The sequence below is a fragment of the Actinia tenebrosa genome, unplaced genomic scaffold, assembly GCF_029948245.1.
Source record: "Actinia tenebrosa isolate PJP-AT-01 unplaced genomic scaffold, QUT_ActTen_1.0 PGA_scaffold1__47_contigs__length_23844297, whole genome shotgun sequence".
Taxonomy (NCBI): Eukaryota; Metazoa; Cnidaria; class Anthozoa; order Actiniaria; family Actiniidae; genus Actinia; species Actinia tenebrosa.
In genome coordinates, this window is record NW_028292578.1 from 5992599 (window position 1) to 6019822 (window position 27224).

Genomic DNA, 27224 nt, shown 5'->3' on the forward strand with positions numbered 1-27224 from the left:
TAGCAATGCTGCTACGGTTTGACAAAGAGGACATCCCACGCGTAGCCACGGATTCCTTGTATGTAAAGCCAGAAGTGTTAGAGAAGATGCAGGAGTTCTACACTGCCGATGAACTTGCAGAAAGTGGTCAATGGCGCGTCAAAGATGAGGAGATAAAAGCATGGAGAGGCCGTGTAGAATATCACGGAGAACATCTTTACGGTAGCGTGGAACTAACCGGGGAGCCTCTACCGTCGGTTGCGGACCCAATCTCTTACCAACGCTTCTCTTACCTTTACGGAACGGGAGGCAGTGGTAAAACTACCAGGGTCTTGGAACTCTTTCCAAAGATAAAGGTGTTAACGCCAACGCACCGTCTGGAAAGAGAATTAACGGAGATGGGTTACGACGCGCAGACCTACCACAGCTTCTTCCGCTGGAATGGTCAAAAGTGGGTACCAGAAGCCATCCACGACATACCCCCGGTGATACTTTGGGATGAGATTTGCACCGTTCCTTTAGAAATCCTGCAGGAATTTGTAGAATTCCTCCGTGGAAAGTGTCAAGTGATATTCGCCGGAGATCCTTGCCAGCCTCCTCCAATAACCGGAGAGATGCCCCATAAATGGTTAAAAGAAATGGTAGACCACTCCGAAGAAATTAACACCGACTACCGCAGTAAGGATCAAATAAGAAACCTGAAAGCAGAACTTCGGGGCCTTAGTGACGCGGAACAAAACAAGATACTACGCAAGAGGGTACGAGCGAAGAAATACGAAGACTTTCTATACACATGGCATCCAAAGGATCTGGTGCTAAGCAGCAAACGCGCATCACAGTCTCGCATACAGAAAGACTTGCTAAATATACACCGAGAGCGCTTCCCTACACATCCCGTACCTGTTTCTTACAAACCCCACGATACCCGAATGCAAAAAAGAGATGTCTGGGTACCTGGTACCGACATCCAACTACAAAATGCTGTAACACATGATAAAGCCTGGGTACCCATAGAAAAGGTGGAAAAAATTACCTCCCACCCAGATTGGCGCTTAGGTTACTGCATGACAGTCCATAGTGCGCAGGGGCTTACCATAAAAGAAACGCTGTGGATCATAGACCAGCGGCTGTGTTGGAGCAACCTTATCTACACCGCCGTAAGCCGCGTAGAATATGCCAAACAGTTAAAAAGAGCCTGGGGGCCGCAACTGCGTTACGACCGCACCCCAGAAGACATAGCAAAGGAGAACATTGCCAAGAAACTCCTTCGCTACAAGCGCCACGACGAAGAAAAGAGCAAAGATCCCCGCTATGCGGGGATAAAGTTTGACCTATGCGCGGACGACGTCTATAAGAAAGGGGCAAGGTGTGCCAAATGTAACATACCTCTACTATGGAGGTTTGACCCAAATGACGATCAGCAGTTCTCCGTGGATCGCATAAATAATAAACGCGGCCATTGTAGAGGCAACGTAAGACTGACATGCCTAGAGTGCAATCGGGCGCGTGGAGCAGCGCTACTCTGAGTCTTTGGGGACTATGAGCAGCTCTTCCATGACAAATCCACGACTTGGGCCATCTAGGTAATACAACACGGGCTGCCCTTCCTTGGTGACGGACTTCGAAATCTCATACGTTTCCAGGGACCAGTTAGGATCCGTGGCTCTCTTACTGCCACCTTCGAGTTCCCCCGACTGATAGAGGTATCTGACCACTATGTCGCGGGGTAGCTTTTTTTCCTTCAGTCCGACCGCCCTCGAACTTCTGACGTAGGACTTGTGTTCCACGTGTTTCTTTTTTATGGCATCCTTGGGTTTTATCCCCGTAGCCCTGGCCGCCTCGTTGTTCAAAGCCGCGACGACCTGGGGGAGCCTCTGAGTCCATTCCCTGTTGCGTTTGGAGGGATCTTCCAGCTCTTTCCAATACTGGTACCCAAAGAGACGCTCGGCCAGGGTCTTATTAAATCTTTCGACAATGCTCTGACCCCTGTGGTACTCAGCTTCGGCTCTCCTAATCTTAGTGTCGTGGTCTTTCAGGGTCTTAGTAACCACGCCCATGAACTCTGTCCCCGCATCCACTTGCAGCAGCTTAGGCCATTTCAAGACGCGCTTATAAATCCTACCTAGGGCTTCTGCGACTTCCCCAGAATCCTTGCTGGTTATGGGTTCGGCGTCCTTGTATCTGCTTGCGATATCAACTACGGTCAAAGCGTACCTATAGGTCTTTCTTCTCACCTTGTCGTGCGGTAAGAAAAGCAAATCCGCCTGATGAACTTCGTTGGGGGCATTTACGGTGAAGCTGGGCCTGGGAATGTACTTGGGCACGGGAAGATAAACCTGCCAGAGGGTTTGTTTTCTTAGCCAGTTCTTAGCCGTTTCGTCTGATACCCTGGCCGCGGTCGCGAGTTTCTTGATGGCCGACGCTCCTTTCCAATAGCCTTCAGGCCCATAGTAAATCCTCTTGAGTTTGTCCTCTACGCGACCCATTATATGAATTCCAGGACGAGATTGATCTTGCGTCCGTTAAAATCCACCGTCTTTTCGTCCACTTTGATGGTGATGTTTATGCTTTCTACCAAATTAGACAAGTCATAGCTTAAAGAAATGGGAGTGTATTCTACTGGGTCAAATGGATTACCTTTGGGCAGAAACTTGGACATAAGAGAAGACTTTTCTCCATTGTTGTAACTATGAACCAAGTCGCAATAGACTTCGTAAGAGGATGCGACTTTCCATTTCACAGGTATGGCTGTGTTGGTAATTTCCTTGCCTGAGACACCTAGTAAAGATCCTAATGCATCAGTTTTTCCTAGGGTTACCGAGAAATTGTTAGGAAGATTATGTTTGAAGGTCATTTCGTGCGGCAATCCCGTGGTGAGAGTATAACCGTGTTTTGCTAATTCCTTAGCAAGGGTGATTGGCGTGTAATGTCCATCGGGCAGCATTACGCCTTGGTAATTGTTAGACCCCTTATGCACGGTGACCATACCATTGACTAGATTATACCAAGAATTGTACAAAGAACAACTAACCAGCCGAACCTTATGGGCTTTGATGGGGGGATTCAGATAAGTGGTAAAGTTATTTTTATCGCTTTCCAAAAAGACGATCATATATTACAGGGGACAAGTCCCCTTCTAGAAGTAAGCTACGCTTGCTGACTTAGACTAAATACGCCAAAGCTACGCCTCCCGCCAGCCCTGCAGCTCCCACGAATACCAACTCACTATCTTTTTGTTTCTTAGAAGGCTGGTAGTAATTCTTAAACTGAGGCTTTCTTAACCCCGTCAATGCCGCGGGGTGTGCTTGCGCATAGAGCTTAAAGGCGTAGTCTGTATTTTCGAAGTTCTTATCCGCCTGCATTTTGTCTTGGTAATTCTTGTCCAACCAATCCCTGTAAGCTTGTCTTTTTTCATTCCAAGCTGCAACGTCTCGCTGATATTTCTCCAGCGCTAAATCATGCCTCTTCCTTTCGGCGGCTAAATCTCCGCTTTTGTCGCCTCTGACTAATCTATCCAAATACTGACCACCATAATTAGCTCCAGTGAATGCTAAAGCTGCAATAACTCCGCCTGCGATTAAACTAGCCATTATATATTAGACGCAAGCAAAGCTTACGTCGTCGGCAGGTACTTTTCCTTCCGTAGGTAATCCTTTACCATGATAGCCCCGCCTACGGCAGCGGTCATCTTAGCAAAATTAGCGAAGCTCTTGCTTGGGTCTTCAGTAAAGTCTTCTTTGAGCACTTTCTTACCTACCCAACCAATACCCGCAACGATGGAAGTAATAATAGCTGCTTCTTCAACAGTTTTCAATAACGCGGTTGACATTATATTACAAAGCGAGAAGGTTATTACTCCATTTCAGGGATCTTACTTTTTCTAACGGGCGGCTCCGTAGGCGTGTAATGCGCTGGCTCCAACTTTACTTTTGGCTTTGCTGCCCGCCATTGTAAGTAGAGGCTGCCTGCTGCTATAGCGACTCCTAACGCGCCGATGACGTACCCAGGATTAATAAAGGATTCCTCTTCTTTTTCCTCCACCTTTTCCTCTTTTTTGGCTTTGTTCTTCCTGTTCATCTCCGCGAGCTTCTTTCCGGCAGCGACTCTGCCTGGAGATTTAGCCTTGGTAATCTTGGTATCTTCTACGGGTGGTTGTTCTTCGGTGCCACTCATCTTATATTAAGGGACTTGAAGGACTTGACAAGTAACTTGATGACGACTTGACAATGACTTGGCAATGACTTGACAACGACTTGACTAAGTACTTGAGGCGACTTGACAACGACTTGACTAAGTACTTGAGGTGACTTGACAACGACTTGACTAAGTACTTGAGGCGACTTGATCAGGTACCTCAGCAAGTGCCGCCTGGAAGACCTTTTCGACTTCTCTGTCCTTCTTGAAGTCCTTCCAAGATGTTCCGAAGGAACCTAGTACCTCCTTCAAGTCGACATGCTGAGCTACGTGAAGTGCCGCAGAGGCGACTGCCATTAACTTACCGCACTTCAAAGACAACCACCCGCAGGTTATCTTAAGTTCTTGGGCGATGACATAGTCATCACTAATGTCCTTCCGTAGTTGCTCCACGTCGTCTATGGGCAGCGCAAGTCCGAGAAGCTTGGTGGCCAGCTTAATGGCTGAGTCTGCTACGGCGTCCGTGGTCTTACTTGCAAGGGCGGCCTCGTACCTCTTATGGAACTTCTTAACTTCCTCTTCTGACAACTTATTAACCTGCTCATGGGTAAGTTCCTTGCCTATCATTTCTTTGCACTTCCCAGATGACACAAGGATGTTAAGTTGTTCCTTAAGGTTACTTTCGTCTAACTGCGTGGGGACTTCATCTAAGAGCTGCTCAATGTCCATATACATTAGGAATCAAAGACTTTAAAGATCGCAGATCTTTATGGAATACGGAAACCTCAAAGAGAAGATCATCTTGGAATGTTGGTGCGTCTTTAGGTGCCGCATGTATTCGTGTAACTGTTCCTTGCTTATCTCACCGCCGTAGTCGCTTAAGATGGTTTCCAGGTCAGACTTACTTGGAGTATAAAATACTACGAGAGAGCCTATGTTTTCCCTAAAAGGCTTGGAGACGCTGGTAAGCTGCTGCGAGAGCAACCAAACGCTGATATTGTCGTGTCTGCCGCTAAAGGCGAGCTTCACTAATTCGGAGGTGCGTCTTTTTACGTCGTCCCCGCAGGCAATGTCATCCAGTATGAGCAAGGTTTGCGTATCTTTAGGGAATTGCTTATGCCAGAACTTAAGATGGCTGGATAACTCGTTAGGATCCAGTATGTCCACAAAGAAGTCGTCATCTTTCACTCCTATGCCTTCCCAGGTGCGGTTATTCACGTAGGTGGGGCATAATAGCACTATGTAGTCGAAGCGGTATCTAAAGGGTCCTAATAGCTGCTCCACGACGAATTGGGTCTTTCCGCAGCCGGTGGGTCCTACTATCAGAGCGTTACAAGGCATGTGATCTGGGTTCATTATATCCCTTCTTTCGAAGGGAACTTGTTCCCTGATATATATGGAGCCAGTGGAAGCAGTGCAAAGAATTGTCGCCGACGCAAAAGATAAAAGAGACACCATAGAAATGCAAAGGGAGGAGATAGACCGGTTAAAAGAGCGCGTGCAGGAGTTGTACGATGAAATGTGCGGTCTGAAGCGTGCAGAACGGTTTGGTGCGCTCTTGACGATGGCAACGTGGGCTAAGGAGTCCGTTAAGGACTTCATGCGATATCCCCTGTAGAATGTTGACGTTTAGGTTAAATCTTTGTTAAGGATGCCTGGAAACTATTTAAAAGGTGTCTTAGAATGTTGACAATAAGGTTAAATCTTTGTTAAGTCGCCCATAAGCTATTCCAAAAAATGCCTCAGAATGTTGACAATAAGGTTAAATCTTTGTTAAGTATATGTGGAAACTATTCCAAAAAATGCCTCAGAATGTTGACAATAAGGTTAAATCTTTGTTAAAGGATGTTAAATGGAGGCTAAGATACTGTTAAGTATATATGGACTGTTTGTTGTGTAAGAAGGTGTTCAGCACCAAACAAAGACTGCAATACCATGTTCGGCATGGAGTTTGCACGAAGAAGCCAATTAGTAAGGCTTGTAAGGATTGCGGTAAGGAATTCAGCACCGTTCAAAAGATGCAACGACATCAGGATAAACGCATTTGTGGGCTTTGTAAGGACTGTAATAAGGAATTCCACAACCCCTTTGAAATGCAGCAGCATCTGAAAAGGGGCGTCTGTAATCGAACCAGACAGTGTAGTTTCTGTAATAAGATACTTAGTAGTCGTCAACGTTTACAGACGCACCGGAGAACGCATGAAGTGAATTATCGATTTCTCTCCCGCGCTTACGACTTGGAAGGCGTGGATTGCTACCAATGTGCGGATTTGATGTGTCGCTGCCCGCATAAAGAGGATTACTTAAGGAATCGCATAGATTACCATAAGAAGATAGTCCGTACTTTCCCCTCTTTTGAACGCGCCGAAGGCGTTCCGTGGACTAAAAGGGAGTATTGGAGGCAGGAGTGCGATCGTTGTGGTTGTGTTAGAGAAGAGGAACATATCTTCAACTGCCTTAACAAAGATTTAACCTAAACGTCAACATTCTGAGACACTCTTTGAAATAGTTTCCGGAGTGTCTTAACAAAGATTTAACCTTATTGTTAACATTCTGAGACACTTTTTTGAATAGCTTATGGGTGTCTTAACAAAGATTTAACCTTATTGTCAACATTCTGAGACACTCTTTGAAATAGTTTCCGGGGTGTCTTAACAAAGATTTAACCTTATTGTTAACATTCTGAGACGATACGCAATAGCATTTCTTGGGGCCTTTAATAGTTAAAGCAGGGTTTGTGCAAAGAGTCTCAAATCCTAATCTTATTTTTCTTGTTGTTTGTTAGGGATCATCAACATTTAACAAAACAACAAGAAAAATAGGAACCCCTTTTAAGGAAGGTTGTAGGATATATGCTAGCCTACGCAGCTGCCTTTCTGGGAGGCATTCTAATTACCCTTTCAATATATGGACTGTATTACTTGCGAACTACCTGCCGACTGCATTACCCCTCGTAAGCCGCGTAAAAAATACACCTGCCTTCATTGCGACAGGGTATTCTCCGAAGGATCCTTTGTGGGGCATTGGTGCTCCGCGGATCCTAAAGCGCAGCGGGCGCTTAACTACAAAGAGGAGATGGAGTGACTCTTCTTTCAATGTCAAACTTCCATCGGCCATTTACCTTACCATAGCTGCGTAAGTGGGTGAATTCCTCGCCCTGAATTACGTACCGCACGCAATCCGGCGCCCAAAGGGAATATTCCTTGCCTTCTAAGTCTTTGAGGACTAACCGTAAACGGTCGATGTCTTCGAAGACGACGTAATTTTTTATTTCGTATGCTGCGCCTTCTATCAGGTCACGCCAATGTATCAGATTCAGCCTCATTATATCTATGAAATATTCTTAAATGTGTTGCCCTCGTTTCCGTGGTCTTGAAGCGCTTGCGACACCACGGACAAGGAATGCGGATGCCGCGCGCATAGTCGCTAACGGCGCGGCATAACTCGTCATAGTCGTTGCTGATTAACGTCTTATAACCATTTTCTTCGTACCTTTCTAAAAGTTCACGTTGACTGTCGGAAAGTATACCATTACCTTTAGGGGTTTTCAACTCAATGCAGAAGCCGCGGTACTTTTTGTGGGCATTCAGGATCATTAGGTCAGGTTGACCGCGTTGGTAGCCTTTCTGCCAGCATTTTATGCGTTTGCTGTCAGAATCCTGTAGTTCGCCTAAGCCTGGCGTTATGAGCATTTGAGGGTAAAAGCGGCGTATGTAATCGACAACCTTCTTATGCAGGTCGAACTCATTTTCTATCTTAAAGATTAATTTGTTGGGTGTGTCAAACCGTCGCTCTATTTCGTACTTACCGGTTTTTCTAAGCGTAGGAAGTACGTCCTCCAAGACCCAATCCTGGAATTTCAGCGCTTTGGGTAACTTTGAACTGAATATCAATTGATACAACCCAGATTCGGAGATAAACACGGCATTTGGTTGCGTAGTAAAGGGGAGGCGATTCACCTCCACCTTGAGTTCGCTAAGCCTTACCTTGTATTTATCACGAACATGCACCTTAATCGCATCTTTTGGGTCTGCGTAACCCAATGCCAGCGCCACTTCCTTTGCTTTGAAATAAAGTTTATCGCCTTGCACGACTTGCAGTTTGGTTTCGTTGTTTTCGAATACGCGAAGCATATTATACGTAAGGAATATTTTATTTTTAGAATGGCTGAGGCAACGAAGTCATTAATAGGCAACGCTCTTTAGCTGATTCATTTCTACGCTCAGTTGCGCGTCCGACACCACGAAAACGTAGCAGTTTATCCTATCGCCGTCGGCCGCACTGGCGTTTTTGGTGCGTTTGATCTCCAATGTTATGCCATCCTGCGTATTTACTAGACGGAGGCCTTGACCATGTAGGTCTTCGTCGTTAATGGTGCGCATGTCAATCCATAACGCATACTTATCCTTAAAGAATTCCTCAGGGCTAATTTGGTCGCCAAACTTGCGCATTGCCTCCCTGTAAACGTCTGCAGGCTTTATTCCCTGGGAGTAAACCTTGTTTGGGACTCCGTTGATATTCACGCCGACGTTAGTAATGTTGGGGTTGTGAAAGTCTTCGGAGTTGCGCTTACCAGCCTCATAGGGTTTGGCAAACACCAGCATTAACCCCGTGAGACTTCTTCGGGGGAGGTTAATGCTTTGGTTGATAACCTCATCCGTCTTATCCAAGAAGCTAAACGTCTTATACATCACTACGTGGTCGTAAAGGAATGCCTTGCCAGAGCTGTACTCCATGCCAGCGCTACGGGCCAGCTCTTCGCTGTACACCGTTTCGTACTGTAGCTCTAAGTTGGTAATAGAGTATGGGGTTGTTGTGGTAAGTGCAGTGCTTAGCCCACCAATGATGTTATTAGCATCTGCTAAAGTTACTTCAAACTGCAGTTCGGCAAGCTGTCTTGGGTAATAGACACCGTGATTCGTGATTACTTCAAAGTCTAATGGTATGACATACTTGCTACCATAGGCGGTCTTTATTCGCTTTGCGTCTGCCACTGCGGTTTCTCCGCTGCCGTCAGTAGGTTGCGTTTTCGTAGGTGTGCGGACCTTACGCAGGATAACACTACCAATTCCTTGTTCTATCCTTTGCGCGCGGTCAAAGGCTGTCAACCATAGATCCTTATAGGTGGTATACAGATCGTACCTATTTAAGTCCAGCAAGGATTCCCCGGCGAACTTTACGCGCATCTTAGAAACGATGTTGCGACCCACGTTGTTAACGATAATCCTTTCATCTGTGGGGCTTGACTGTACCGCTAGGTCGAACCTTAAAGCCAAGGTACCAGGAACTAAGACTAGGTTATCCGTTAGGCGGGGCACGCCTACGTACAAGGTTTCTCCTGGCTTTGCGCTAGAAGGTGTGAATGTAACCCGGTGAAAGGTGCGTTCTGCTTTCAGTCCGCCAACCTGCTTAGGTAATACGTTTGGGTTTAACTTTGAGCTTATCATATATAATGGAAGTAGAAGGAACGGATTTTGACCCCCTTACCGAAGAAGGCCAAGTCGACATTAACGATGAAGAATACGATACGTTAATCCCAAATGACGACGTGTCCCGCGAGTATATTTGGGATAGGCTTCGAAATAGGTTCGGAAGTAGGGCCCGCGAGGCCTGGCGTTCCTTAAAGGACAAGTGGCAATCGAGGAACCCAGGGAGATCTATTCCGGAGTACTTGGAATTGCAAAACTTGGATTCCACGGACCTAAGAACTGAAATGCTAAGGGGGCTTTTAGACGACGTAAGGGAGAAATTTCCAAATGTGGACTTGGCCCGCCTTAATTTCCAAACCGGAGATAAGGGGCAAATTCAAATCCAGTATCAAGGAAGGGATAAGTGGTCTAATCTCTACCAAAGGAGAGACTCCGGCAGGCTCACCAGTAATCTCCCAAAAGAAATCAAAGACGCATTAGGAAGACCTAATTTGGTGGAAAGACTAAGAGAAAACGATGAAAACACCAGCGAAGCCTTTGAAAAGTTCAAGACCCTAATGCAGCGGCAACAAAAAGGCCCCGAGGCGATAAGGGAAGTTGAAGAACTAAAGGAGACAATGGAGGAAAGGGAGGCAGATTACATGAGACAAAACCGACTACTCCTTGATGCTCAAAAAAGAGAACTTGACGACAAAAACCAAAGAATGATAGAACTTAGAGAACAAACAGACAAAGCCCTGCGCGATAGGAACCAAGCCCAAAAGGCCTTCGAGCTCGCCCTGCAAGACCTGGATGTGAGCAAGGGGGAAGTTAAGGACTTACAAACCGCCATAGAGGGTTCTTTGGTGGAGCGGCGGCAGTTAGTTGCTGAAATCAACATTAAAGAAGAGCAAATCCAGCAAAGAACTCAGGCCATCGAAGACCTGGAAAAAAACATATCCGAAAAGCAGGAAGTAATTAACGACCAGGCGCGCCCCGAAGAAGAAAGGGAGGCAGCCCAAAGGGAAGTAGAAACCCTTCAGGAGAGAGTTGCGGAATTACAGGCACAAAAGGAAAACCTGGAAAGGGAGTTGGGGCTTACCACCAAGGAAAAGGTAAAAAGAGCCCTTTTGAAGTATGGCGTTCCGCTGGCATTCGCGGTCGCTATTTCGAGCGTAGTAGGGGTAATCCTTAACGCGCTTAAGGCTACGGGCGCGGGCGTGAAGAAATTAGGTAATGGGCTGACGGACTTGGGAAAAAAGATGGCAGCCGGTCTTCCTGGGCTGCTGGGTTCGGTCGTTTCCTTGGCACTTAGGGCCGGCGGCGAACTGTTAAAGTTCGTGGGGAATAACATTTGGATATTAGTCGTAGCTATTGGGGTGGTACTCCTGAAGAAGATTCAGGGTTGATCTTATCCTTGTGTATTACTGGCGGCTTATCGTCGTCGGGCGCCCGAGGCGTCCTCGACTGGGGATAAGTAAAGATAGTATTCGCACCGCCTTGATAATGCGGAACTAGCGGTAGGGCAGTCATGGTGCTAATGGGCTTGTGATTCCAAGTGGCATCCGTTGGGGAATCTCTTGACGGGGCGGCATTTATCCGAAGGTAGGCAACGTCGTTCGGGAGAACTTGTAACTTCGCATATTGGCAATTGGCTATCATGTGAAAAGTTACCGGCGTTAAGTCTTCTCCGCTTCTTGGAGGGGGCTCCGACGAGAAATGGGCTGGGTTCCTATTATTATCTTTTTTTCTGTAGGGTAGTAATGGATGGTCATTCTCATCAACGATCCTAAACCCGACATTACACGAATACCCCGTCGAAATGCTAATGGTACATATTATTAATCCCAGGCCCCCAACCTTTACCCACAGCCCGGTGTCAAGCCAATGCTGTTCTAAGTAGTCCTTCTCCTCCAAATAATGAAGAAACCAATCTTCCTTTGCGTGTGGATTCATATATTTATAGACTCATTACCGTAAGAGTGCTAATGGTCTTGTGATTATAAACCGTATCTCTCTGATTTTCTATACTATTTATGCAAACGCTCCCGGTGTCATCTACGCGCATTTGCAGCTTTACCTTCCCATGGCAATCGGCGACCATGTGGAAAGTCCAAACCGATAGATTTTCGGCGCTGGCTGGGTTGGGCTCTACGGAGAAATGCGCAGGCTCCCTGTTGTTTGTCTTATTTCTCATAGGCTGCAGTACGCCATTCTCATCCAGGAACCTAAAGCCCACGTTGGCATGGCTGCTCGTACCAATGCAAATACTACAAAGGATCAATTTCTTTCCTGAGTAATTCAAATTCACGGACATGCCCGTGACATCAACCCAAGAGCTCTGGGTGTATTTTTTCTCGCCTGTGTAAGTCGTATAAACACAATCTACTCCAGCTACGTAGGGGTTGTTCATCGCCATATATAATAACTCAGAGCAATGCTTGCAGCTACTAAGCCGGCTTTTAGTAAGTTATGGTCATATTCCTCAGGTATCGCAGGCAGGGCCTTCTTTGATGGTTTCTTAACTACGGGTAGCTTCGCTTCGTGTGACTTTTTTGGCTCCTCTACGAAGTGAGGAATACCCTTGGTAGTATCAGAGTTCACGTCATTCACCCCAAACTTCATATCCTTAGTAGCTCGTTGAAGTTTGTTGTTGTATCCTACTACAGAACCAGTATTTATAGATAAATTACTAGGCATTAACCAACAACCCGGGGCTACTGCATAGTCCAACCTTGCCTTAGAATTTTGTATAGCTAGTTGGTAACGCTGTACGCCCTTGCTAATGTCGCCCTCCAAGATCGAACATTCGAATAAGATCAAGGCTTCGGCTCGCGTCTCTTCTGCGGCGCCGGTATTCCCCACTATACTCGATCGGGTGTTTACCTGAGCTCCAAGGATGGAATACACGTAAGCTTCTATGCTGCGGTTCAAACGGGCAAGGCCGGCTTTGGTTAGTCCTTTACCTTCTGGGGGTATGAAATTAAAGTATTGCTTCGTTTGCTCGTCGTTGGTAATCTTGATAATCAGCGGGTTAGCCCCTGCATACTTACCGCCCTCGTCTTTGAACAGAGGTCCGTCTCTGACTTCCTTAGTGGTTTTGGCATTTGGTTCAAAGAAGGTGCTACTGTCGTGAGTTTCCTTATGATACCCAGTGTTCCATCGTAGATTCAATGCATGAACTTCCCTGTTGCTTAGCTCGTGCCCACCAATCCCCCAATAAGCCCAAATATGCCCCAAGCCATTGTTAGCACCGACAGTGCATCTAAAATCCTTCCCTACAACACCAAACTCCTTACAAAGTCGGTCGTAAGCAGGAACGTTGTATTTATTGTCTCTTGGATAAAACGCGGCATCTCCCGGCAGCGCAATAACACCCATCTCATGCAGTATTCTTCGGACGGTAAAGTGGAAGTGAAACATAAATATCGAATTCTTCATCAACTTCGCACTTACACCGCAGCCGCTGGTGGCACACCAAACCGCAAAGTTTAGTTGCTGCGGCCAATAACGCATGTTAGGACCACTTAACCATTCATGAGATTCCTTAGCGGTGGTATGATTAATGGGTACGTCTTTGAAGATATCTCGCACCTTTAACGAAAAGGAATGGTTGTTAGAGATCCGCATGTTCAATGTCAAATCCAAACTTGGATGTTTATCAAATGAAACCGCGGGTATCGGATAAGTACCGGTACCAAGCAATAATTCCTTTGACCAACCTTGCACGGGCTTATGTTCGATATAACCAGAATTCTTCAGTTGATTGTCTATCTGATCGACCAGCGTAGGTTTCAAATCCTCGTTGCTGTACATCCTAGAGCCGTTATAGTAAATCCCATCGGGTCTCCTTTCGAACTTACTAGGGTCTGCATGCGGAAACATCTTCCTAAATGCTCTCCAATTCCAGTAATCCCGGTTGTCGTGATGTGGCTGCTCCTCAATATCATTCCCAAAAGCGTCGTACATTAGTATATATAATGGATGTTATACCATCAGCACCTCAGTTGTACCCAGATGTTCCCTATACTACACCTAATGAACTAAACGCCGAAAACTTTCGTCTGAATAAAGCGAACTTAATCCTGGCTTACTTGGAAGGGCAGGCAAAACACTATGAAAAAGTTAGAAAAAAGTACGTTAGAGCCCGGAGTACGCTACATAAGATTGCGATAACTTCAGGATCCATATCTGTTGTGTTAACGGGCTCTGGCGTTGCTACTTCGCTTACTGGGCCGGGAATAATCGTTGGAGTTCCTTTGGCCGGCGTTGGGGCAGCTTGTGGTATCATTTTGGCTGTTGCTACGGGCATTATGAAAAAGCTATCCACGAAAATATCCAAGCATGACACGACAATAGCTCTATCTAGGGCTAAAGTAAATACTATTACCGATCTTGTCTCAAAGGCTTTGCGTGACAGAAAGATAGACGACGTAGAATTCTCGCTTATTCTGGCCGAAGAAGACAAATACGAGAAATTAAAGACGGACATAAGGAATAAAAAAACAGTCGTAAAAGATCTTTCCGAGGAATCTCGCAAAAAGATTTACCAAGAAGCGAAAGAAGAGCTTCAAAGAAAGCTTGCTCAGTAAACATCTGCTTTGAAAAAAGCGTGACAGGATTCTATTTACATATTGAACGTCAGTCTGGAAATTACGCGTAATCTTATGGCATAAGATTTATGCTATTCGCTCATCTTATGGCATAAGATTCACTATCTTCTCGGAATCCATCCTAACAGGGGGTGGTTGGGGTCAATTTCGTAAAATATTTCGTAGATTACGTCAGGGTAATAAGGAATATCCTTATCCAGCCGACAAAACATCCACTCGGCTTTTGTCATATCAGAAACCTCGGGAATAGACTTACCGGTAATTTCAGACAAAAGATAGGGAATAGCTTTGTAATATTTCCCTAGTTTTAATTTTTTCAGCGTTTTCCGTAGACTTTGCGGGGTTGGCTCTTCTAAATGGTCTATGATTTTCTTCTTTACTTCGTCGCTTAAATATATCGGATGTAAACCTTGGATATGACTCATCCAGTCCCTGAAGTATTTTAATCTCTTATATGGCGTTTTCTTACGACCTCCATTGGCGTAATATTGCTCTTTGGTAGCATTTGGTACGGCATTACGAATATTCTTACCACACTCGTAACACTGTGCTGACGTGTCATCTTCTATTTGCATTTTTTTACCACAACACCAAAAGGGTTCTGGCTTAGGTACGATAACTTTAGGTCTTAGACAAATTATGCAAAAGTCGTTAACGAACTTCTTACATTCGTGCATCGTATATTTATAAGATATTTTAACCTCCGTTTGCGGTAAATCTGCTGTACCCGTCTTCGTAAATCCGCGAGTTAAACCCGTATATCTTTGGCATCGATCGCGAGTCCCCCTACCTGCTGCTCACAAGACATGCCAGACCAATCACATTGCGTGAAAATTTACTCTCTATCCAATCAAATACACGGAACGGAGCGAACACAGTCACGCCAAGATCACAGCACTGCTAGACCAATCATATTGCTCAAGAAAAATGCCACCAATCAAAATTCTAGAAAACATCACGGTCGCGCAAAACCAACATACGACACCATCGAGCTTTACACAGTCATACGCTGCTCTAAAAACATACCTTGACAATGTACTTTCTCAGTTGAACTTCGTGTAATTGTTCCATTAACTGTTTCAGGTTTGACTTTAAAAACTTGATAAAGGCTTCGTGTAGCTCAGAACCAGGGTTCTACAAACAAAACAAGTCAGTTCCAATCAGTATTCATCCTGTTGATCTTTATCGAGTTCAGGCAAGGTAGTCTCTCCCACAGCCACTATATGGGTGTGTCATACCGCTGCCAATGTACTGCCTCTAACCGCTGTGGTCTCTCTTATGTTTTGAGTTTTTCTCCAATGAGTCCTCTGGCTTCTAAATTCTAATTCATACTTATCGATTGGGTTGCTAAACACCCTCAGAATTGCAAATGTAATGAAGATAGATAGGCGGGACAGGGCAGGAAAAACGACAAGCCCGCTACTTTCACGATTTTTTTATTTAACTGAGTTTAATACTCCAAATTTTTAAGCGTTTCATTTGTGTCACTGCTGCTCGAAACTTGTGACGGAATTTTGTCAAAGGCTACTTATTAGTATTCACGAAATTGTCAGTTTTTCTGCTGATCAAAATATCACCTCTCCCAAAGTACACGGCTTTATATCTCAAATACGCATTCAATAAATTTTGGTCGCTGATATTTTGTTCTTTTGGCTCAACGTGTTTACAAAATATTGAGCTTAAATAAAGCTGTCCTTATGACGAAAGGCCAAAAACCGTTTTTCTGCCGTGTCGATAAGCGGTAGTAAACACTGATTAACTAATATATATACCTTAAGTGCAAAGACAGAAGACAGTATGGAATCCTGATCATATCTTGCCAACTTGGTTAACAATGATTCCAACACAGAGTTGAGCTAATACAGACAAATCAAAGTCAGTACACATGTGCAGGTGGGATCCCTGTGTTATTCTAGTCGTACCTTGTTAGCAATCTCTTCTGCTATTTCCCGTTGTGTTTCCTTTAGGAACGATGACACATCTGAATGATAACGACGCTATAAAACAAGTAAAAATTCCATTGATCATAAAGACCTTCAGTTGTTAATTTCTATCAATTTCTGTCAAGGGTGTGTCATGGGTGTGTCAAGGGTGTGTCAAGAGTGTGTCAAGGGTGTGTCATGGGGTTGTCAAGGGCGTGTCGTGGGTGTGTCATTGGTGTGGAAAGGGCGTGTCGTGGGTGTGTCATGAGTGTGTCATGGGCAGTCTTTTTGCAAGGGGAGAGGAGAGAGTAATGATTTGTTGAGGTAAATAAGAGTATTGGTTACCTGGAATAACTAAAAGCCTTATCGACCCGGATATGACAATTTAAGGTGTTTAGGCTGAGAACTACTATGATACGTACTTGTTCACTCTCTGTTTCTTCTTGAATACACAAAGTGTGCGACTGGAGAAAAGAACGAACCACACAAGAGATGAGATTAGTGTTAATACTAAGCAGAGGTAACAACTTGGACTCTTTGTAAGTCAAGAAAATGGTGCATTTTGATCTTGATTCAAGTATACATATTTTTCATTATGCATGTTAGAATCTTCCCTGCTAGCAGAGTCTCTCTTCTCTTTCTCTCCCTTCTTTCAGGCGGGGAGGAAGGAGACTCCGCCGATGGAGAGCGTTTCCTTTGATACACCGCCGTCCACAATCGTGGACGAACAAAACCAGTTTTAAAACCGGTTTTTAGCCGATTACATGTAGTGCGCATGATCAAATGTAACACACCGTGGCGCCAAACATCGTTTGACGAGGGCGGCTGTCAAAATCATGGCAGCGTTGCTAAGTTACGCCACGCATGCGCGACAGAAATAACGTCCTACATCGGCAGTCTATTTTTCTCTCTCAACCAAAACAAAAGGAAAATATGCTCTGCTAGCAGGGAAGTGAGAATCTATCAGGCGGATTTAAGCGGGTAATGGTGAGATGATCGTGTAGCCTTCCTTGCATCCAAGCCCGACAAACTAATTTACATTGAGTGTAATGTCTTCCCAGATCACATGTCATTCCCTTGAAAATTCTCACTCACGGGATGAGTGGCAAGTAACCTGATGCACAATACTGCTACGTAATCTATATCAATGACGTCATACCTCTTCCTTGGATTGACTGATGACGTTTAACATGACGCAAACGAAGTCTGGAATGACGTAGTTCATGTTAAATCGCGCGTTGTTCATCCATTTTTCTAGCTGTTTTTTCGTTCTGTTCAAATATAATAATTAATAAGTCAAAAAGCCTTTATCTTTCATATCATCAAACATTTTATCCTATTGCTCGGTAAATCTTCAACCACATCCTTACCTTACCTTTTAACACAAGACACCACCATATCAGCTGACATGAGTTTCAGTCGTTTGACAAGATGTGCTTCCATCACCTCATCAGGCCAGTTCAGGTCGGTAACAAACTGTTGTAGTGCACCTAGCTTCCAGAACAGTTCTTCTGATGAATTACAGCCTTTACTAAAATGATAATACCAACTGAGTGAGTTTGTCAGAGCCGGAAAACGATTTACTTAGAAAGACAAATACTAGTACTTAACGCTTAGTTTGGCATTCTCTAGGGTGAAGCAAAGGTCTCAGGTTCGGTTCCTGGACTCGGTATCACATGTGAGTAGAGTTTGTTAGATCTCTCTCTCTCTCTCTCTCTCGATTCCAGTTTTTTCACTCTATTTTCTTCTCCCTACACAAAACCCAACCAAGAGGTCGATACAACTAAAGCCCTCTTGTAGTTTGACACGTGCTGTGGTAACAGACTACTCACCCTACGGCCATCCAGTTCTCCTTTTCAAAGTCCTTGTGCAGAGATTGTGCTATGGATGATTCCATAAGATCAATGTATCGAATGACGAGGGGTGCGAATGTGTCACGAAGATGAGTGTGGAACTTGTTACGACATAATGAAGCTACAGCAATAAAATATATAGAGAAACAAATAGTTAAAAGGAAAGTCAAAAAGGATGGGAAAAAAGTCTGAAAAACAAAACTTAGTCAAACAATACTTAGTCAAACAAATGATGAAACAATATGAAAAATGGAAGGATGAAAACAAGAAAGGGAAAATGATATAAGAACTTACGATCACTGCTGAGATACTGGTTGAGAAGCTGGAATAACTGAAAGCTATCCCAGGTATCAGGGGCTTGAACTGCTAAAGCATCATCCATATCAACAGAAAACAGAGACCAGAAGATTTCTTGATGTTCTATCATCAGATCATTGACCAATGCAAACGCCTAATCACAAAAATAAGACTGAACTCATTAAGGTCCTTATCCTCATCTTTACAGTGCTGTAACAGAGTGCTCTTAACAACCTACATCAACCTGTTATTACAGATTTCTTATGAGAAAAAATTCCGTGAACGTGACGGAATTGTGTTTAAGCATTTTCATTGGTTAGGTAGCTATTTCGTGCCCAATAACTGTGTTTAGGCATTTTGATTGGATAGGTAGCTAGTTCGTGCCCTATAACTGTGTTTAAGCATTTTGATTGGATAGGTAGCTATTTCGTGCCCTATAACTGTGTTTAACGACTTCGCACAGTGACTGACGATACTGTGGGCTGCGCCATTTGACTGTCATATAGCATTCGATGATAGTGATAGTAATGGATATCGATTACCAGTGATGCTTGATGATGATGATAATGATGATGATGAAGCTGTTGTATAATAATAATGAGTAATGTACACGAAATACTGATGATGAAGATGTATGATGTTGAATGATGTTACTGATGATGATTATCATTGACTATGATGATATCCAAACTGACCATTTTTCCTGTGAATACCCTACTTTACTACTGAATAGATCTATTCCAAAAAAAAGGTGGTGAGGTTCTGTTGCGTGTCATACATGTTGCAAACCAAGATGCATTATGGACGATGTAAATACTATCAGCAGAAAATAACAACAATATGGAATTTTCTGCACAAGTTTTTGGTATAATTTCTCATGTGCTGACGTTATCTACATATAAATATAGTACATTCATGTCAAGCTTCGTAAACAACATGCAGCAAAACCTTCCCCATATAATTCACCTCAGCATGATGCTCTTCGTTTTGTTGAAGTAAATCAATACAAAGTTCAGCCAGACGAACAATGTCATCCAGTCTCTTCTCTGGAGTGTTTTCCTCGGTACTTCCCTCTACATAATACATAAATATATTCACTAAGATTCACAGTTCCCTTTGATTCTACTGGTTCGCCTGGGTAAAAACTTTCAGTTTAACCCATAAGGTGCATTCTGGTCTAGCTTGGGTACTAACAACACTGTATAAATCAAACGAACTAACAGAGACGTAAATGCATGTGCTTAAACTAGACCATCGTATCTGTCCCTGTAGACAAGCTCTATACACGTGAGCAATACTTTCAAGACATATATCTCGTTAAATGGTTGCGATTACATCAAGTTACTCCCGAAAACACTGACTATTTTAGTATTGCCTAAACAATGAACGTGCACGTTTTGTATGTCACTTAAGTCACGTGACCTTTTGAAGAGCTCTAAATAGTCACATGACATTAGATTCCCGCTCTGGAAGGTCTTCATGATCAGGGCAAGCAAATGATGTCATGTGACCATTTAGAGCTGTCCAAAAGATCACGTGACTTACCTGGTAGTATCTAAGCAAGGCAAATAGGTGTCTTTTTACCTTCAATGTTAGCATAAGCAGACACGCGAGTGTAGTTGACCAGTGCAGCCTGCTGCAGGCATTTTCGAATTTCATTTCTGAACTCATCAGCAGGGACTGGAGTAGAAATATCTTTCATCATCACCTGAGATCAAAACAGATTTATGGCAGATTATGTTATTATGATTATATTAGTTTATTGGTACATCCCATAGATAAAACTATACAAACGAGTCTGTTGATAAGTCCAGAGTCCACACGCACGCCTCATTTGCAATCCAAACAAAACCTTTTGTATTTGTTGGTTGTTTGAATGTTTAATACTTAGATAAAAATACCTACCCGTTCAAACAAGGATAGAGTAGCTTTGAGTGCTCCTTCTGGACGACCAAATGGAAAACAATATCTAACAGTACAAATAGTAAAACACACAGTCAATCAAAACCTAAATTCTACAAGTTGTTGGATCATATGTGTTGTTATCTGCATCTGACCGTACCGGAAGTGTACTATCTGATTGGCCAAAAGGTTCCATAATCTGTCCTTTACTTCTTCAAACTTGTTCTTTTCTTCAATTGTGATTGTACCAACACCATCTGGTCTGCAATGAGTAAAAAATACTTGAATTAAAACGAATATATCAGACTGTTCCAAGAAGAGAAACCTTTTCTTATCGAAGTCCCCATTATTCTGGACTAGAATGTGATTGGTAAATGCACTATACTTGATGAAACTTAAATGACATTTATTTTGAAGCAATCAAAACGCAAGTAATGGTCACTGTCCACCTCCCCACCCCCTCCGGTTAGCTCAGTTGGCCATGGTTAGAGCATTAGTCTGTCCTGATTCGAGTCACATATCAGTTGAATTACATTCAAGTGTCAAACTTTATAAACAAAGTAGATATCTTTATCTTTATTTTATGTAAGTAAAATTTGTAGAAGCCATTCTAGAATTATGATACAATATGGTGTAAGAGATGTTGTATGATTCACAAAACAGATAGTATATACCTGTTTCCATGGACATGAGAAGCACAGAAGGCAAAGCTGTAATGAAGTAGTGTAGGATCAATCATGATACCAGACTCTGCCCTGTCCAGTAGGTCACTCAGGTAACAGAGATGACGATGACACCCACGCACACCATAACGAGCACAGTACTCATCAAGGACAAAGACCTGTCCTGGTGAAAACCATCCCTGTGGGAGACAGGGAGAGTAACAAGATAATGTCAATAACAGCATAATGAGCATGGTATTCACAAAGAACAAACACTTGACCTGGTGAAAACCATCCATGGAGGGGGAGGTAGAGGGAGGGGGAGGGGGAGAGGTAGAAGGGAGAGTAAGATACCAAAAGGTGCATGATTTTCTAGAACAGATATTGCATAACACATATAATATTTATACAAGAACCTACCAGACAAGAGTAAGAATCATTCAAACGATGCTCCAGTGTTTTTCTCTGTAGTATTTCAAACAAGTAGTGATGATCAAAACAACTGGGTGTGGCTTGGATCAAATCTTCCAGACCATGCTTCTTAGCATGATCAGTAGCTGAAAACATAAAATGGCAATTGACAGTGGTTCCAAACAATGGTTCTTTTTCCATTAGATTCCAATTGGAATTTAAAGGGTGAGGAGGGAGGAAAACCGAAGACCCGGAGAACAACCCTAAATGCACAGGAGAGAACCAACAAGCAACTCTTCTCCCATCCAGGAATGAAACATGGGTCGCCTTGGGTGAGGCAAGCACTCTCACCGCTACGCCACTTGTGCTTCCCAAAAAACAAAGCCACATTCAACACAAGCAGACAGGTTACCAAGAGAATTAGTAAATGACTGCACTGTTTGTCACTGTAGACAGTCTAGGCATGATTGAGCCCAAATTAAGTATACACCTAAAGAAATATATCTTGGATCAATTTAGAAGTGCTGAGAAGCACTCTGCCAGGCTTTATACTTCTCATAATACATCTCTCATGTTCCAATCCATGTATACTTTTTAATTGTCAATAAGCACACTATTGCCAATGAACTTGTTATGTACACATGTCATACCTCCTTGTAACTTGGACAGTGTGTTAGTTTTATTTTCCTTTGCGGTTGCTACCATAGATAGATTTGGAGCTACAGGTTTGTGTGACTGTCCTGTTGCCATGTAAAGCTTGTTAACCCACATTGTTCTTTCTAGTTCTTCTTCTGTTCCAAACACTATTTGATCACCTTCCTTGACTGCCTCAAAATAAAACCTTGCTCCCTTGTACTCATCATCTGAATTCAAATCAATAAAACAATCTCTAGAAGACATTGACTAGTAGTTCAATCGCACTTCTAAACCACAAAAACATAATACTTCAATGGTGGATCTAGAATGATTTCAAGTGGGGTGACTGTTACCTACAAAGGCATCTTATAGCACCCTTTTAGATTTTACCTTATCCTGTCCACCCTCTTGATCTGCCTTTGTACTTTGGAATGCATATTATTTTTTCATGCAATACATGGCTAGCTCACAGATTGGGTTTATGTTAGAGAAAGGGCTGTTTTGTCATCTACATTCTACTCTATCTATGGCATGGTAAGTTGTCAGTAAATGGTTTGCCAACCACTTAACGGCACCTTACCATCATATCATTTTGCTGACAATCAGATTTTCAAGATAGAGTAGAATGTAGATGTCAAATACTGCAGAACACAAAAACGAAACCCTTACATACCTAATGGTTTGTCAGAGTAATCCACAGTGTAGCTGTCAAGCTGCATCATGTCAGTTGGTTCTGATTTCTTCTCCACATAACTACACAATGCAAATGTGTACTGACTCACCTGAAGTTAGAACACAAACACCTGTTAATACATTACTGCCATATTCATAAACATGTGAACTCAGTAGCTGCTAGCTGTACTATGAAATTCTTTTCAAAAATATGAAATGTACCAACTGATTAGCTTTGATTGATGGCAGCAAAAAAAAAAAAAAACGAATTTCAGTGTGCAGCTCGCTGCTACTGAGTTCACAAGTTTATGAAAATGGCAGAAAGAATATGGACTAAATTAAGTCTGTTTTCCCAATTCAGACCAAGTGTCGTTCCCTTTCTCTTGTTGGCCCTTAATACTCAAGAAGATATACATCAAAATGGGAAATCTTCTGGGATAAATTATATATTCGAGGGAATGACAAGTGGTCAGAAATGGAAAATCACTCAATGTGATTAAGTCTGTTCACATAAGACCACAAAGACTGTTAAGAGACTCCCTCTTTTCCCTCCAGACTCAGCCAAGTTGTTTTTCCCCTTGTCTTGGATGCGGTGGGATTGAAGAGTGAGTTTGAAGTGACATTATTGTCCCTGTTACCTCCATATCCAACTCAACTGAGTTTAAAGTAAGGGAGACATGGGTAGTTAACAGTTTAAATAATAACTACAGTACTAGTACCAAACAATTGAAAAGCAGAATATATTTGTCTATTGATACAAACCTGAACCAAGATGACAAATCTTCTTTTCCATTTCTTCCAAACTGATTTTCCATGGACAAACAAATAACTAGAAAAATCATGAAAAGAATATGACAAATTAAACCAATTAGGCATGAAAATTAATACTCTCAAACTCCTTAAATATGAGTGAAATTTTGTATTTAGTGAGAAAGAAAATTCTTAACTAGACTGATCACAGTCCAGAAACTGAAGGACTGAAAAGTTTAGGACCTACATCAAGTAACATTTCTTATTTGCGATGATCGATCACTAGTGACTTTGAAATTTTTGCTATTGTGAACAAAAGTTACTAGCAGAGTTTTGCTAGCAGGTTTAAAAGTTATTTTCATGCCCTTTAAACGATATACTAAAGTTTATCAATGACACAAACACCTGTTTGATGCTTGATGAAATAAAATGAATAAGAAAATAGAAGAAGAGAGTTTGATACCAACCCTGCCTTCTTCAGATTCAATGGTTTGTCCATCTTCACAGCAATTTTGAGTTCCAGTTTAGGTCCATTCCAGCCCTTGTGTGTGACCAGGTTATGCCACTCAAATGCGTCTGATCCACCAGGAATTGGTTTGATTGTAAGCTATCAAGTAAAAAATAACGAACACAATAAGCCATCCTAGCATGCAAATATTGTAATTGATTGATTGACTGCAACAATATTGTCATCAACTATCACTAGTGATGAGCTGGTGTGAGTACCATGATGGCAATAGTACAAGCATGTTCATTAACTGTTTACTGTGTTGATGCCACTCATACCAAATCTGTTAGAAGTATATTTTTAAGGGGACATTTTTGAGGAGTGTAGTATAGTGAAGTGTTAAAGAGATACCAACCCTTCCAAGTTCTTTATCATCCAGTGCAAGTACCCCAGAGCTTTTTGCATATAGCTTGATTTTGATGACAGGCCTTGGATGACATGTTGTAAAGTCTCCTTGAGTATCCCACCTGAAATACACAGGAAAGCATTGCTGTTGAAGCATAGTGCCTTTACTGACTAGACTTCCATAAAAAAAACAGTTCTAAGTATCAAAGGGTTTTTAAAGCATTATGTCAAATTGGGGAAAACTATATGCAATGATTCATTACCACAACATTTGATATTTCAATACATCTCTCAACTCACACGTTGACTTTTGTGAAGGAAAAGCAAAACATTTGAAGGGGAAAAACCATGGTAAGGGAGAGAACAAAACATCTTAATATATTGCACTATATCCTTACCTTGTGGTCACGACAATCAAAAATATTAACATCAAAAATATTTCAATCCTCAAGAAAGGAAATTCTTTTGCTTTAACCCAAAATAGGAATTATCACAGAGGTCTGTTGATTATGTCTGCAAATGTGTAGTCAACAAGCAGCTAATTAACTAGCAAATCAACCCGTAGGACTAAAAGTGTCTGATGGTAATATTCTTACTAAGACCAACTTATCAATTATTTTGAGTGTAAACAATGAAAAAAGGTCTTTAGCTGAACATACACAGGTTTGCCAGCCTCTGCTTCTCCTGTCTGTAGCTTTTCTCCTCCTTCAACCTCAAAAACAAACAACAGTACTATCAATAAATTAGACTCACTTAGTTACTCATGTCTTTCTCAGATGATGTCTTAATGGGAAGCACAAGTGGTATAGTGGTGAGAGAGCTCATCTTTCTCCTGTGCTTTGAGGGTTTTCTACAGGTTCTCCAGTTTTCCTCTCTTTACAAAAATCATCTTCTAAATTCCAATTCATCATGGAACAAGGGCCTCAGGTTTGATAGTCACTGGCTATATATTAAGTGCTAGACTTGCAAAAGGACTTTTTATATATTTCTCTAATACTGTACTAATTGTGTAGTGTATAATAATCAATATACCTCCATTGTACAATATACTATTCTTTTCGCTGGTAATGGCTTAAGTCCTCTTGCCTCAGCAATAATGACCTTAAAGTACAAGGTTAATGTTGTTAGCATTTTGCATTTTTCACATGCATGTGGAATGCTGCGTACAATGAATGAAATGTGTCAATCAATACTTACCTCAATTGTAAATGACAAGACCACATCAACTTTGGATGGTGACGGATCTGTGTCTTCAGGAACATCAAGAAGAGAGATGGCGTTTGGAAGTCTACTGTAACAAAACACATTGAACTAATATTCATCTCATGATACCAATCGAAACACGTTGTAAAAATGATCTATACACAGTACCCCTAACTTAATTAGTCAACAATTTGCAAGTCAATGGACCCCTTGCACTGAGTCCCGAGAGGAATCATTCTGCTGGGGGATAAAACAATGGATTTTTTTGCATAAGAAAAGATGGCCTATTGTTTTGTCCCCCAGAACGTTTCATCTAGGAAATCAATGCAAGGGGTGTATAGTTAATTCAAAGCTCAGTTATGCACAAAATCTGCCATAGCAGGAGACAATGATAATAACAACAATTATAACAATATTAATAATATTTAATTCTATTTAGAGATGGTGACTTGTGACAGCTGCAACTTAGCATTGATAAACTTTTGGCTCCCTATATGTTAAACCTCTCTGAAAAAGAGAGAACCACTATTTGACATGTTCATCCAAGCCATGTCAAAGGCAGCACCTTTACTCAGATATTATAAGCCCCTAAATGTTGGTTGGGCTGGGCTTGAACCCACAACCTAATGGACAACAGTCCTTTTTCCAAGCAACTGGAAGACAGATTTAAATATTTGACAACCTGATCATTCTTTGTCTGTCATACTTACTTCTTCAGCTTGTACAAGGAGTATTTAGCATCAGAGGTACCCTTGGCAACTGGTAAACTTTCTAATGACAACATAAGCTTGCTGATATCAGATTGTTGTTCCTCAACAAACAGCCTCTCCATGTCCTTGTGAAGAAATGGTGGCAGGCGCTAAAGGGATACAAAACATGATATTTTAAATCTTATAACCAGTACATATATATAAAATGAAATAAAATGTTTTTTTCCCCATAAGATATCTGAAAATCATGAATCCTGATTGGCTGTTGGAGTGGGTGTTATTTTCTATATCTGATTGTGATCTGGTATATCCTGTGATTCTAGAATTGGGGAAAATAAATCAGCTGTGCCTGCAGCATTGAGAATGGACTTAGGCCTACAACCTTGGTTCATATATTCAAGGCCTCTGACACAGTTTTTTACTTTCCGGACCTCCTTGTCAGTAAGTTACCTATATATACTTTTATGTCAATGCCATCATCACCTTACTTAGAAAAACAGTAGAACAATAAATTTGGACCTAAATTTGTCATTATACTCCTCAAACATCTCAACCACAAATATTACAATTATTTACAAACCTTTCTTGATTCTCCAATGTTTTTCATTTTGTCTTGCAATTCTCTTCTAATACAAGCTGCTTGCTCGTCAGCATTATCAAGCTAGTAGGGAAAATCAATCAAAATTATACATTTGCATATTCATATTTAATGTTTTTTCCAAGTAATTTTTGCAGTGTGAAATGATTTAATGCATCTATTCAATAACAATAGCAAAATGAATGTTTTTTTTATCATTTGGATGGCCAAGAGCAGAATGCAGAGAGAACAGACTTTTCTTTTTTTCAACTTTTTTCTCTCATTCTTTTTATTTATTTTTTAATATTTTTATACTCTAGTGTAAATGAATAATAAGTCAAAATTTTATATTTACCAGTTAGTTAGTTTTCAATACAAATAGAAAGAAACATGGGTCATAAAATCGATGCACCCATGCAAAATAAAAATGAAAAATTACGAAGGCGGAACTTAAATGGAGTGCTCCCAGATGGAGCACTAAAATTTGCATACACATTAGTTAGGGACTGTCGAAAAACCACAAGATTACTCTTTATTGATTAGATTAAGTCAATAAAATATCTATAATATTTTTAGATAGATGGCAGTAAATATAGTTTTTTTGTGAAGCGCGCGTTTAGGAACTTATTGATCATGATCAAA

At 42.1% G+C, this 27224-nt stretch overlaps 1 protein-coding gene across 3 annotated transcripts in view; it reads right to left on the reverse strand.

The window, feature by feature from the left end:
* Positions 1-27224, reverse strand: part of LOC116305440 (calcium-dependent secretion activator 1) — a 31188-nt gene that overhangs the window by 2843 nt on the left and 1121 nt on the right. Inside the window, exons 2-25 of one of the 3 annotated variants that reach the window (XM_031715339.2) lie at positions 26586-26666; positions 26006-26154; positions 25290-25380; positions 25125-25193; positions 24752-24804; positions 24103-24214; positions 23707-23846; positions 23252-23318; positions 22491-22599; positions 21832-22044; positions 21191-21327; positions 20783-20970; positions 20269-20370; positions 20112-20175; positions 19791-19914; positions 19173-19279; positions 18204-18360; positions 17889-18030; positions 17432-17587; positions 17216-17327; positions 16479-16520; positions 16057-16131; positions 15907-15990; positions 15161-15268 (exon numbers count right to left, since the gene is read on the reverse strand). In XM_031715339.2, the coding sequence (XP_031571199.2) occupies positions 15161-15268; positions 15907-15990; positions 16057-16131; positions 16479-16520; positions 17216-17327; positions 17432-17587; positions 17889-18030; positions 18204-18360; positions 19173-19279; positions 19791-19914; positions 20112-20175; positions 20269-20370; positions 20783-20970; positions 21191-21327; positions 21832-22044; positions 22491-22599; positions 23252-23318; positions 23707-23846; positions 24103-24214; positions 24752-24804; positions 25125-25193; positions 25290-25380; positions 26006-26154; positions 26586-26666 (2682 nt within the window). Of the gene's footprint in view, positions 1-15160; positions 15269-15906; positions 15991-16056; positions 16132-16478; positions 16521-17215; positions 17328-17426; positions 17588-17888; positions 18031-18203; positions 18361-19172; positions 19280-19790; positions 19915-20111; positions 20176-20268; positions 20371-20782; positions 20971-21190; positions 21328-21831; positions 22045-22490; positions 22600-23251; positions 23319-23706; positions 23847-24102; positions 24215-24751; positions 24805-25124; positions 25194-25289; positions 25384-26005; positions 26155-26585; positions 26667-27224 lie in introns of those variants that run through there. The other 2 variants (XM_031715338.2, XM_031715340.2) reach the window with 2 other exon arrangements.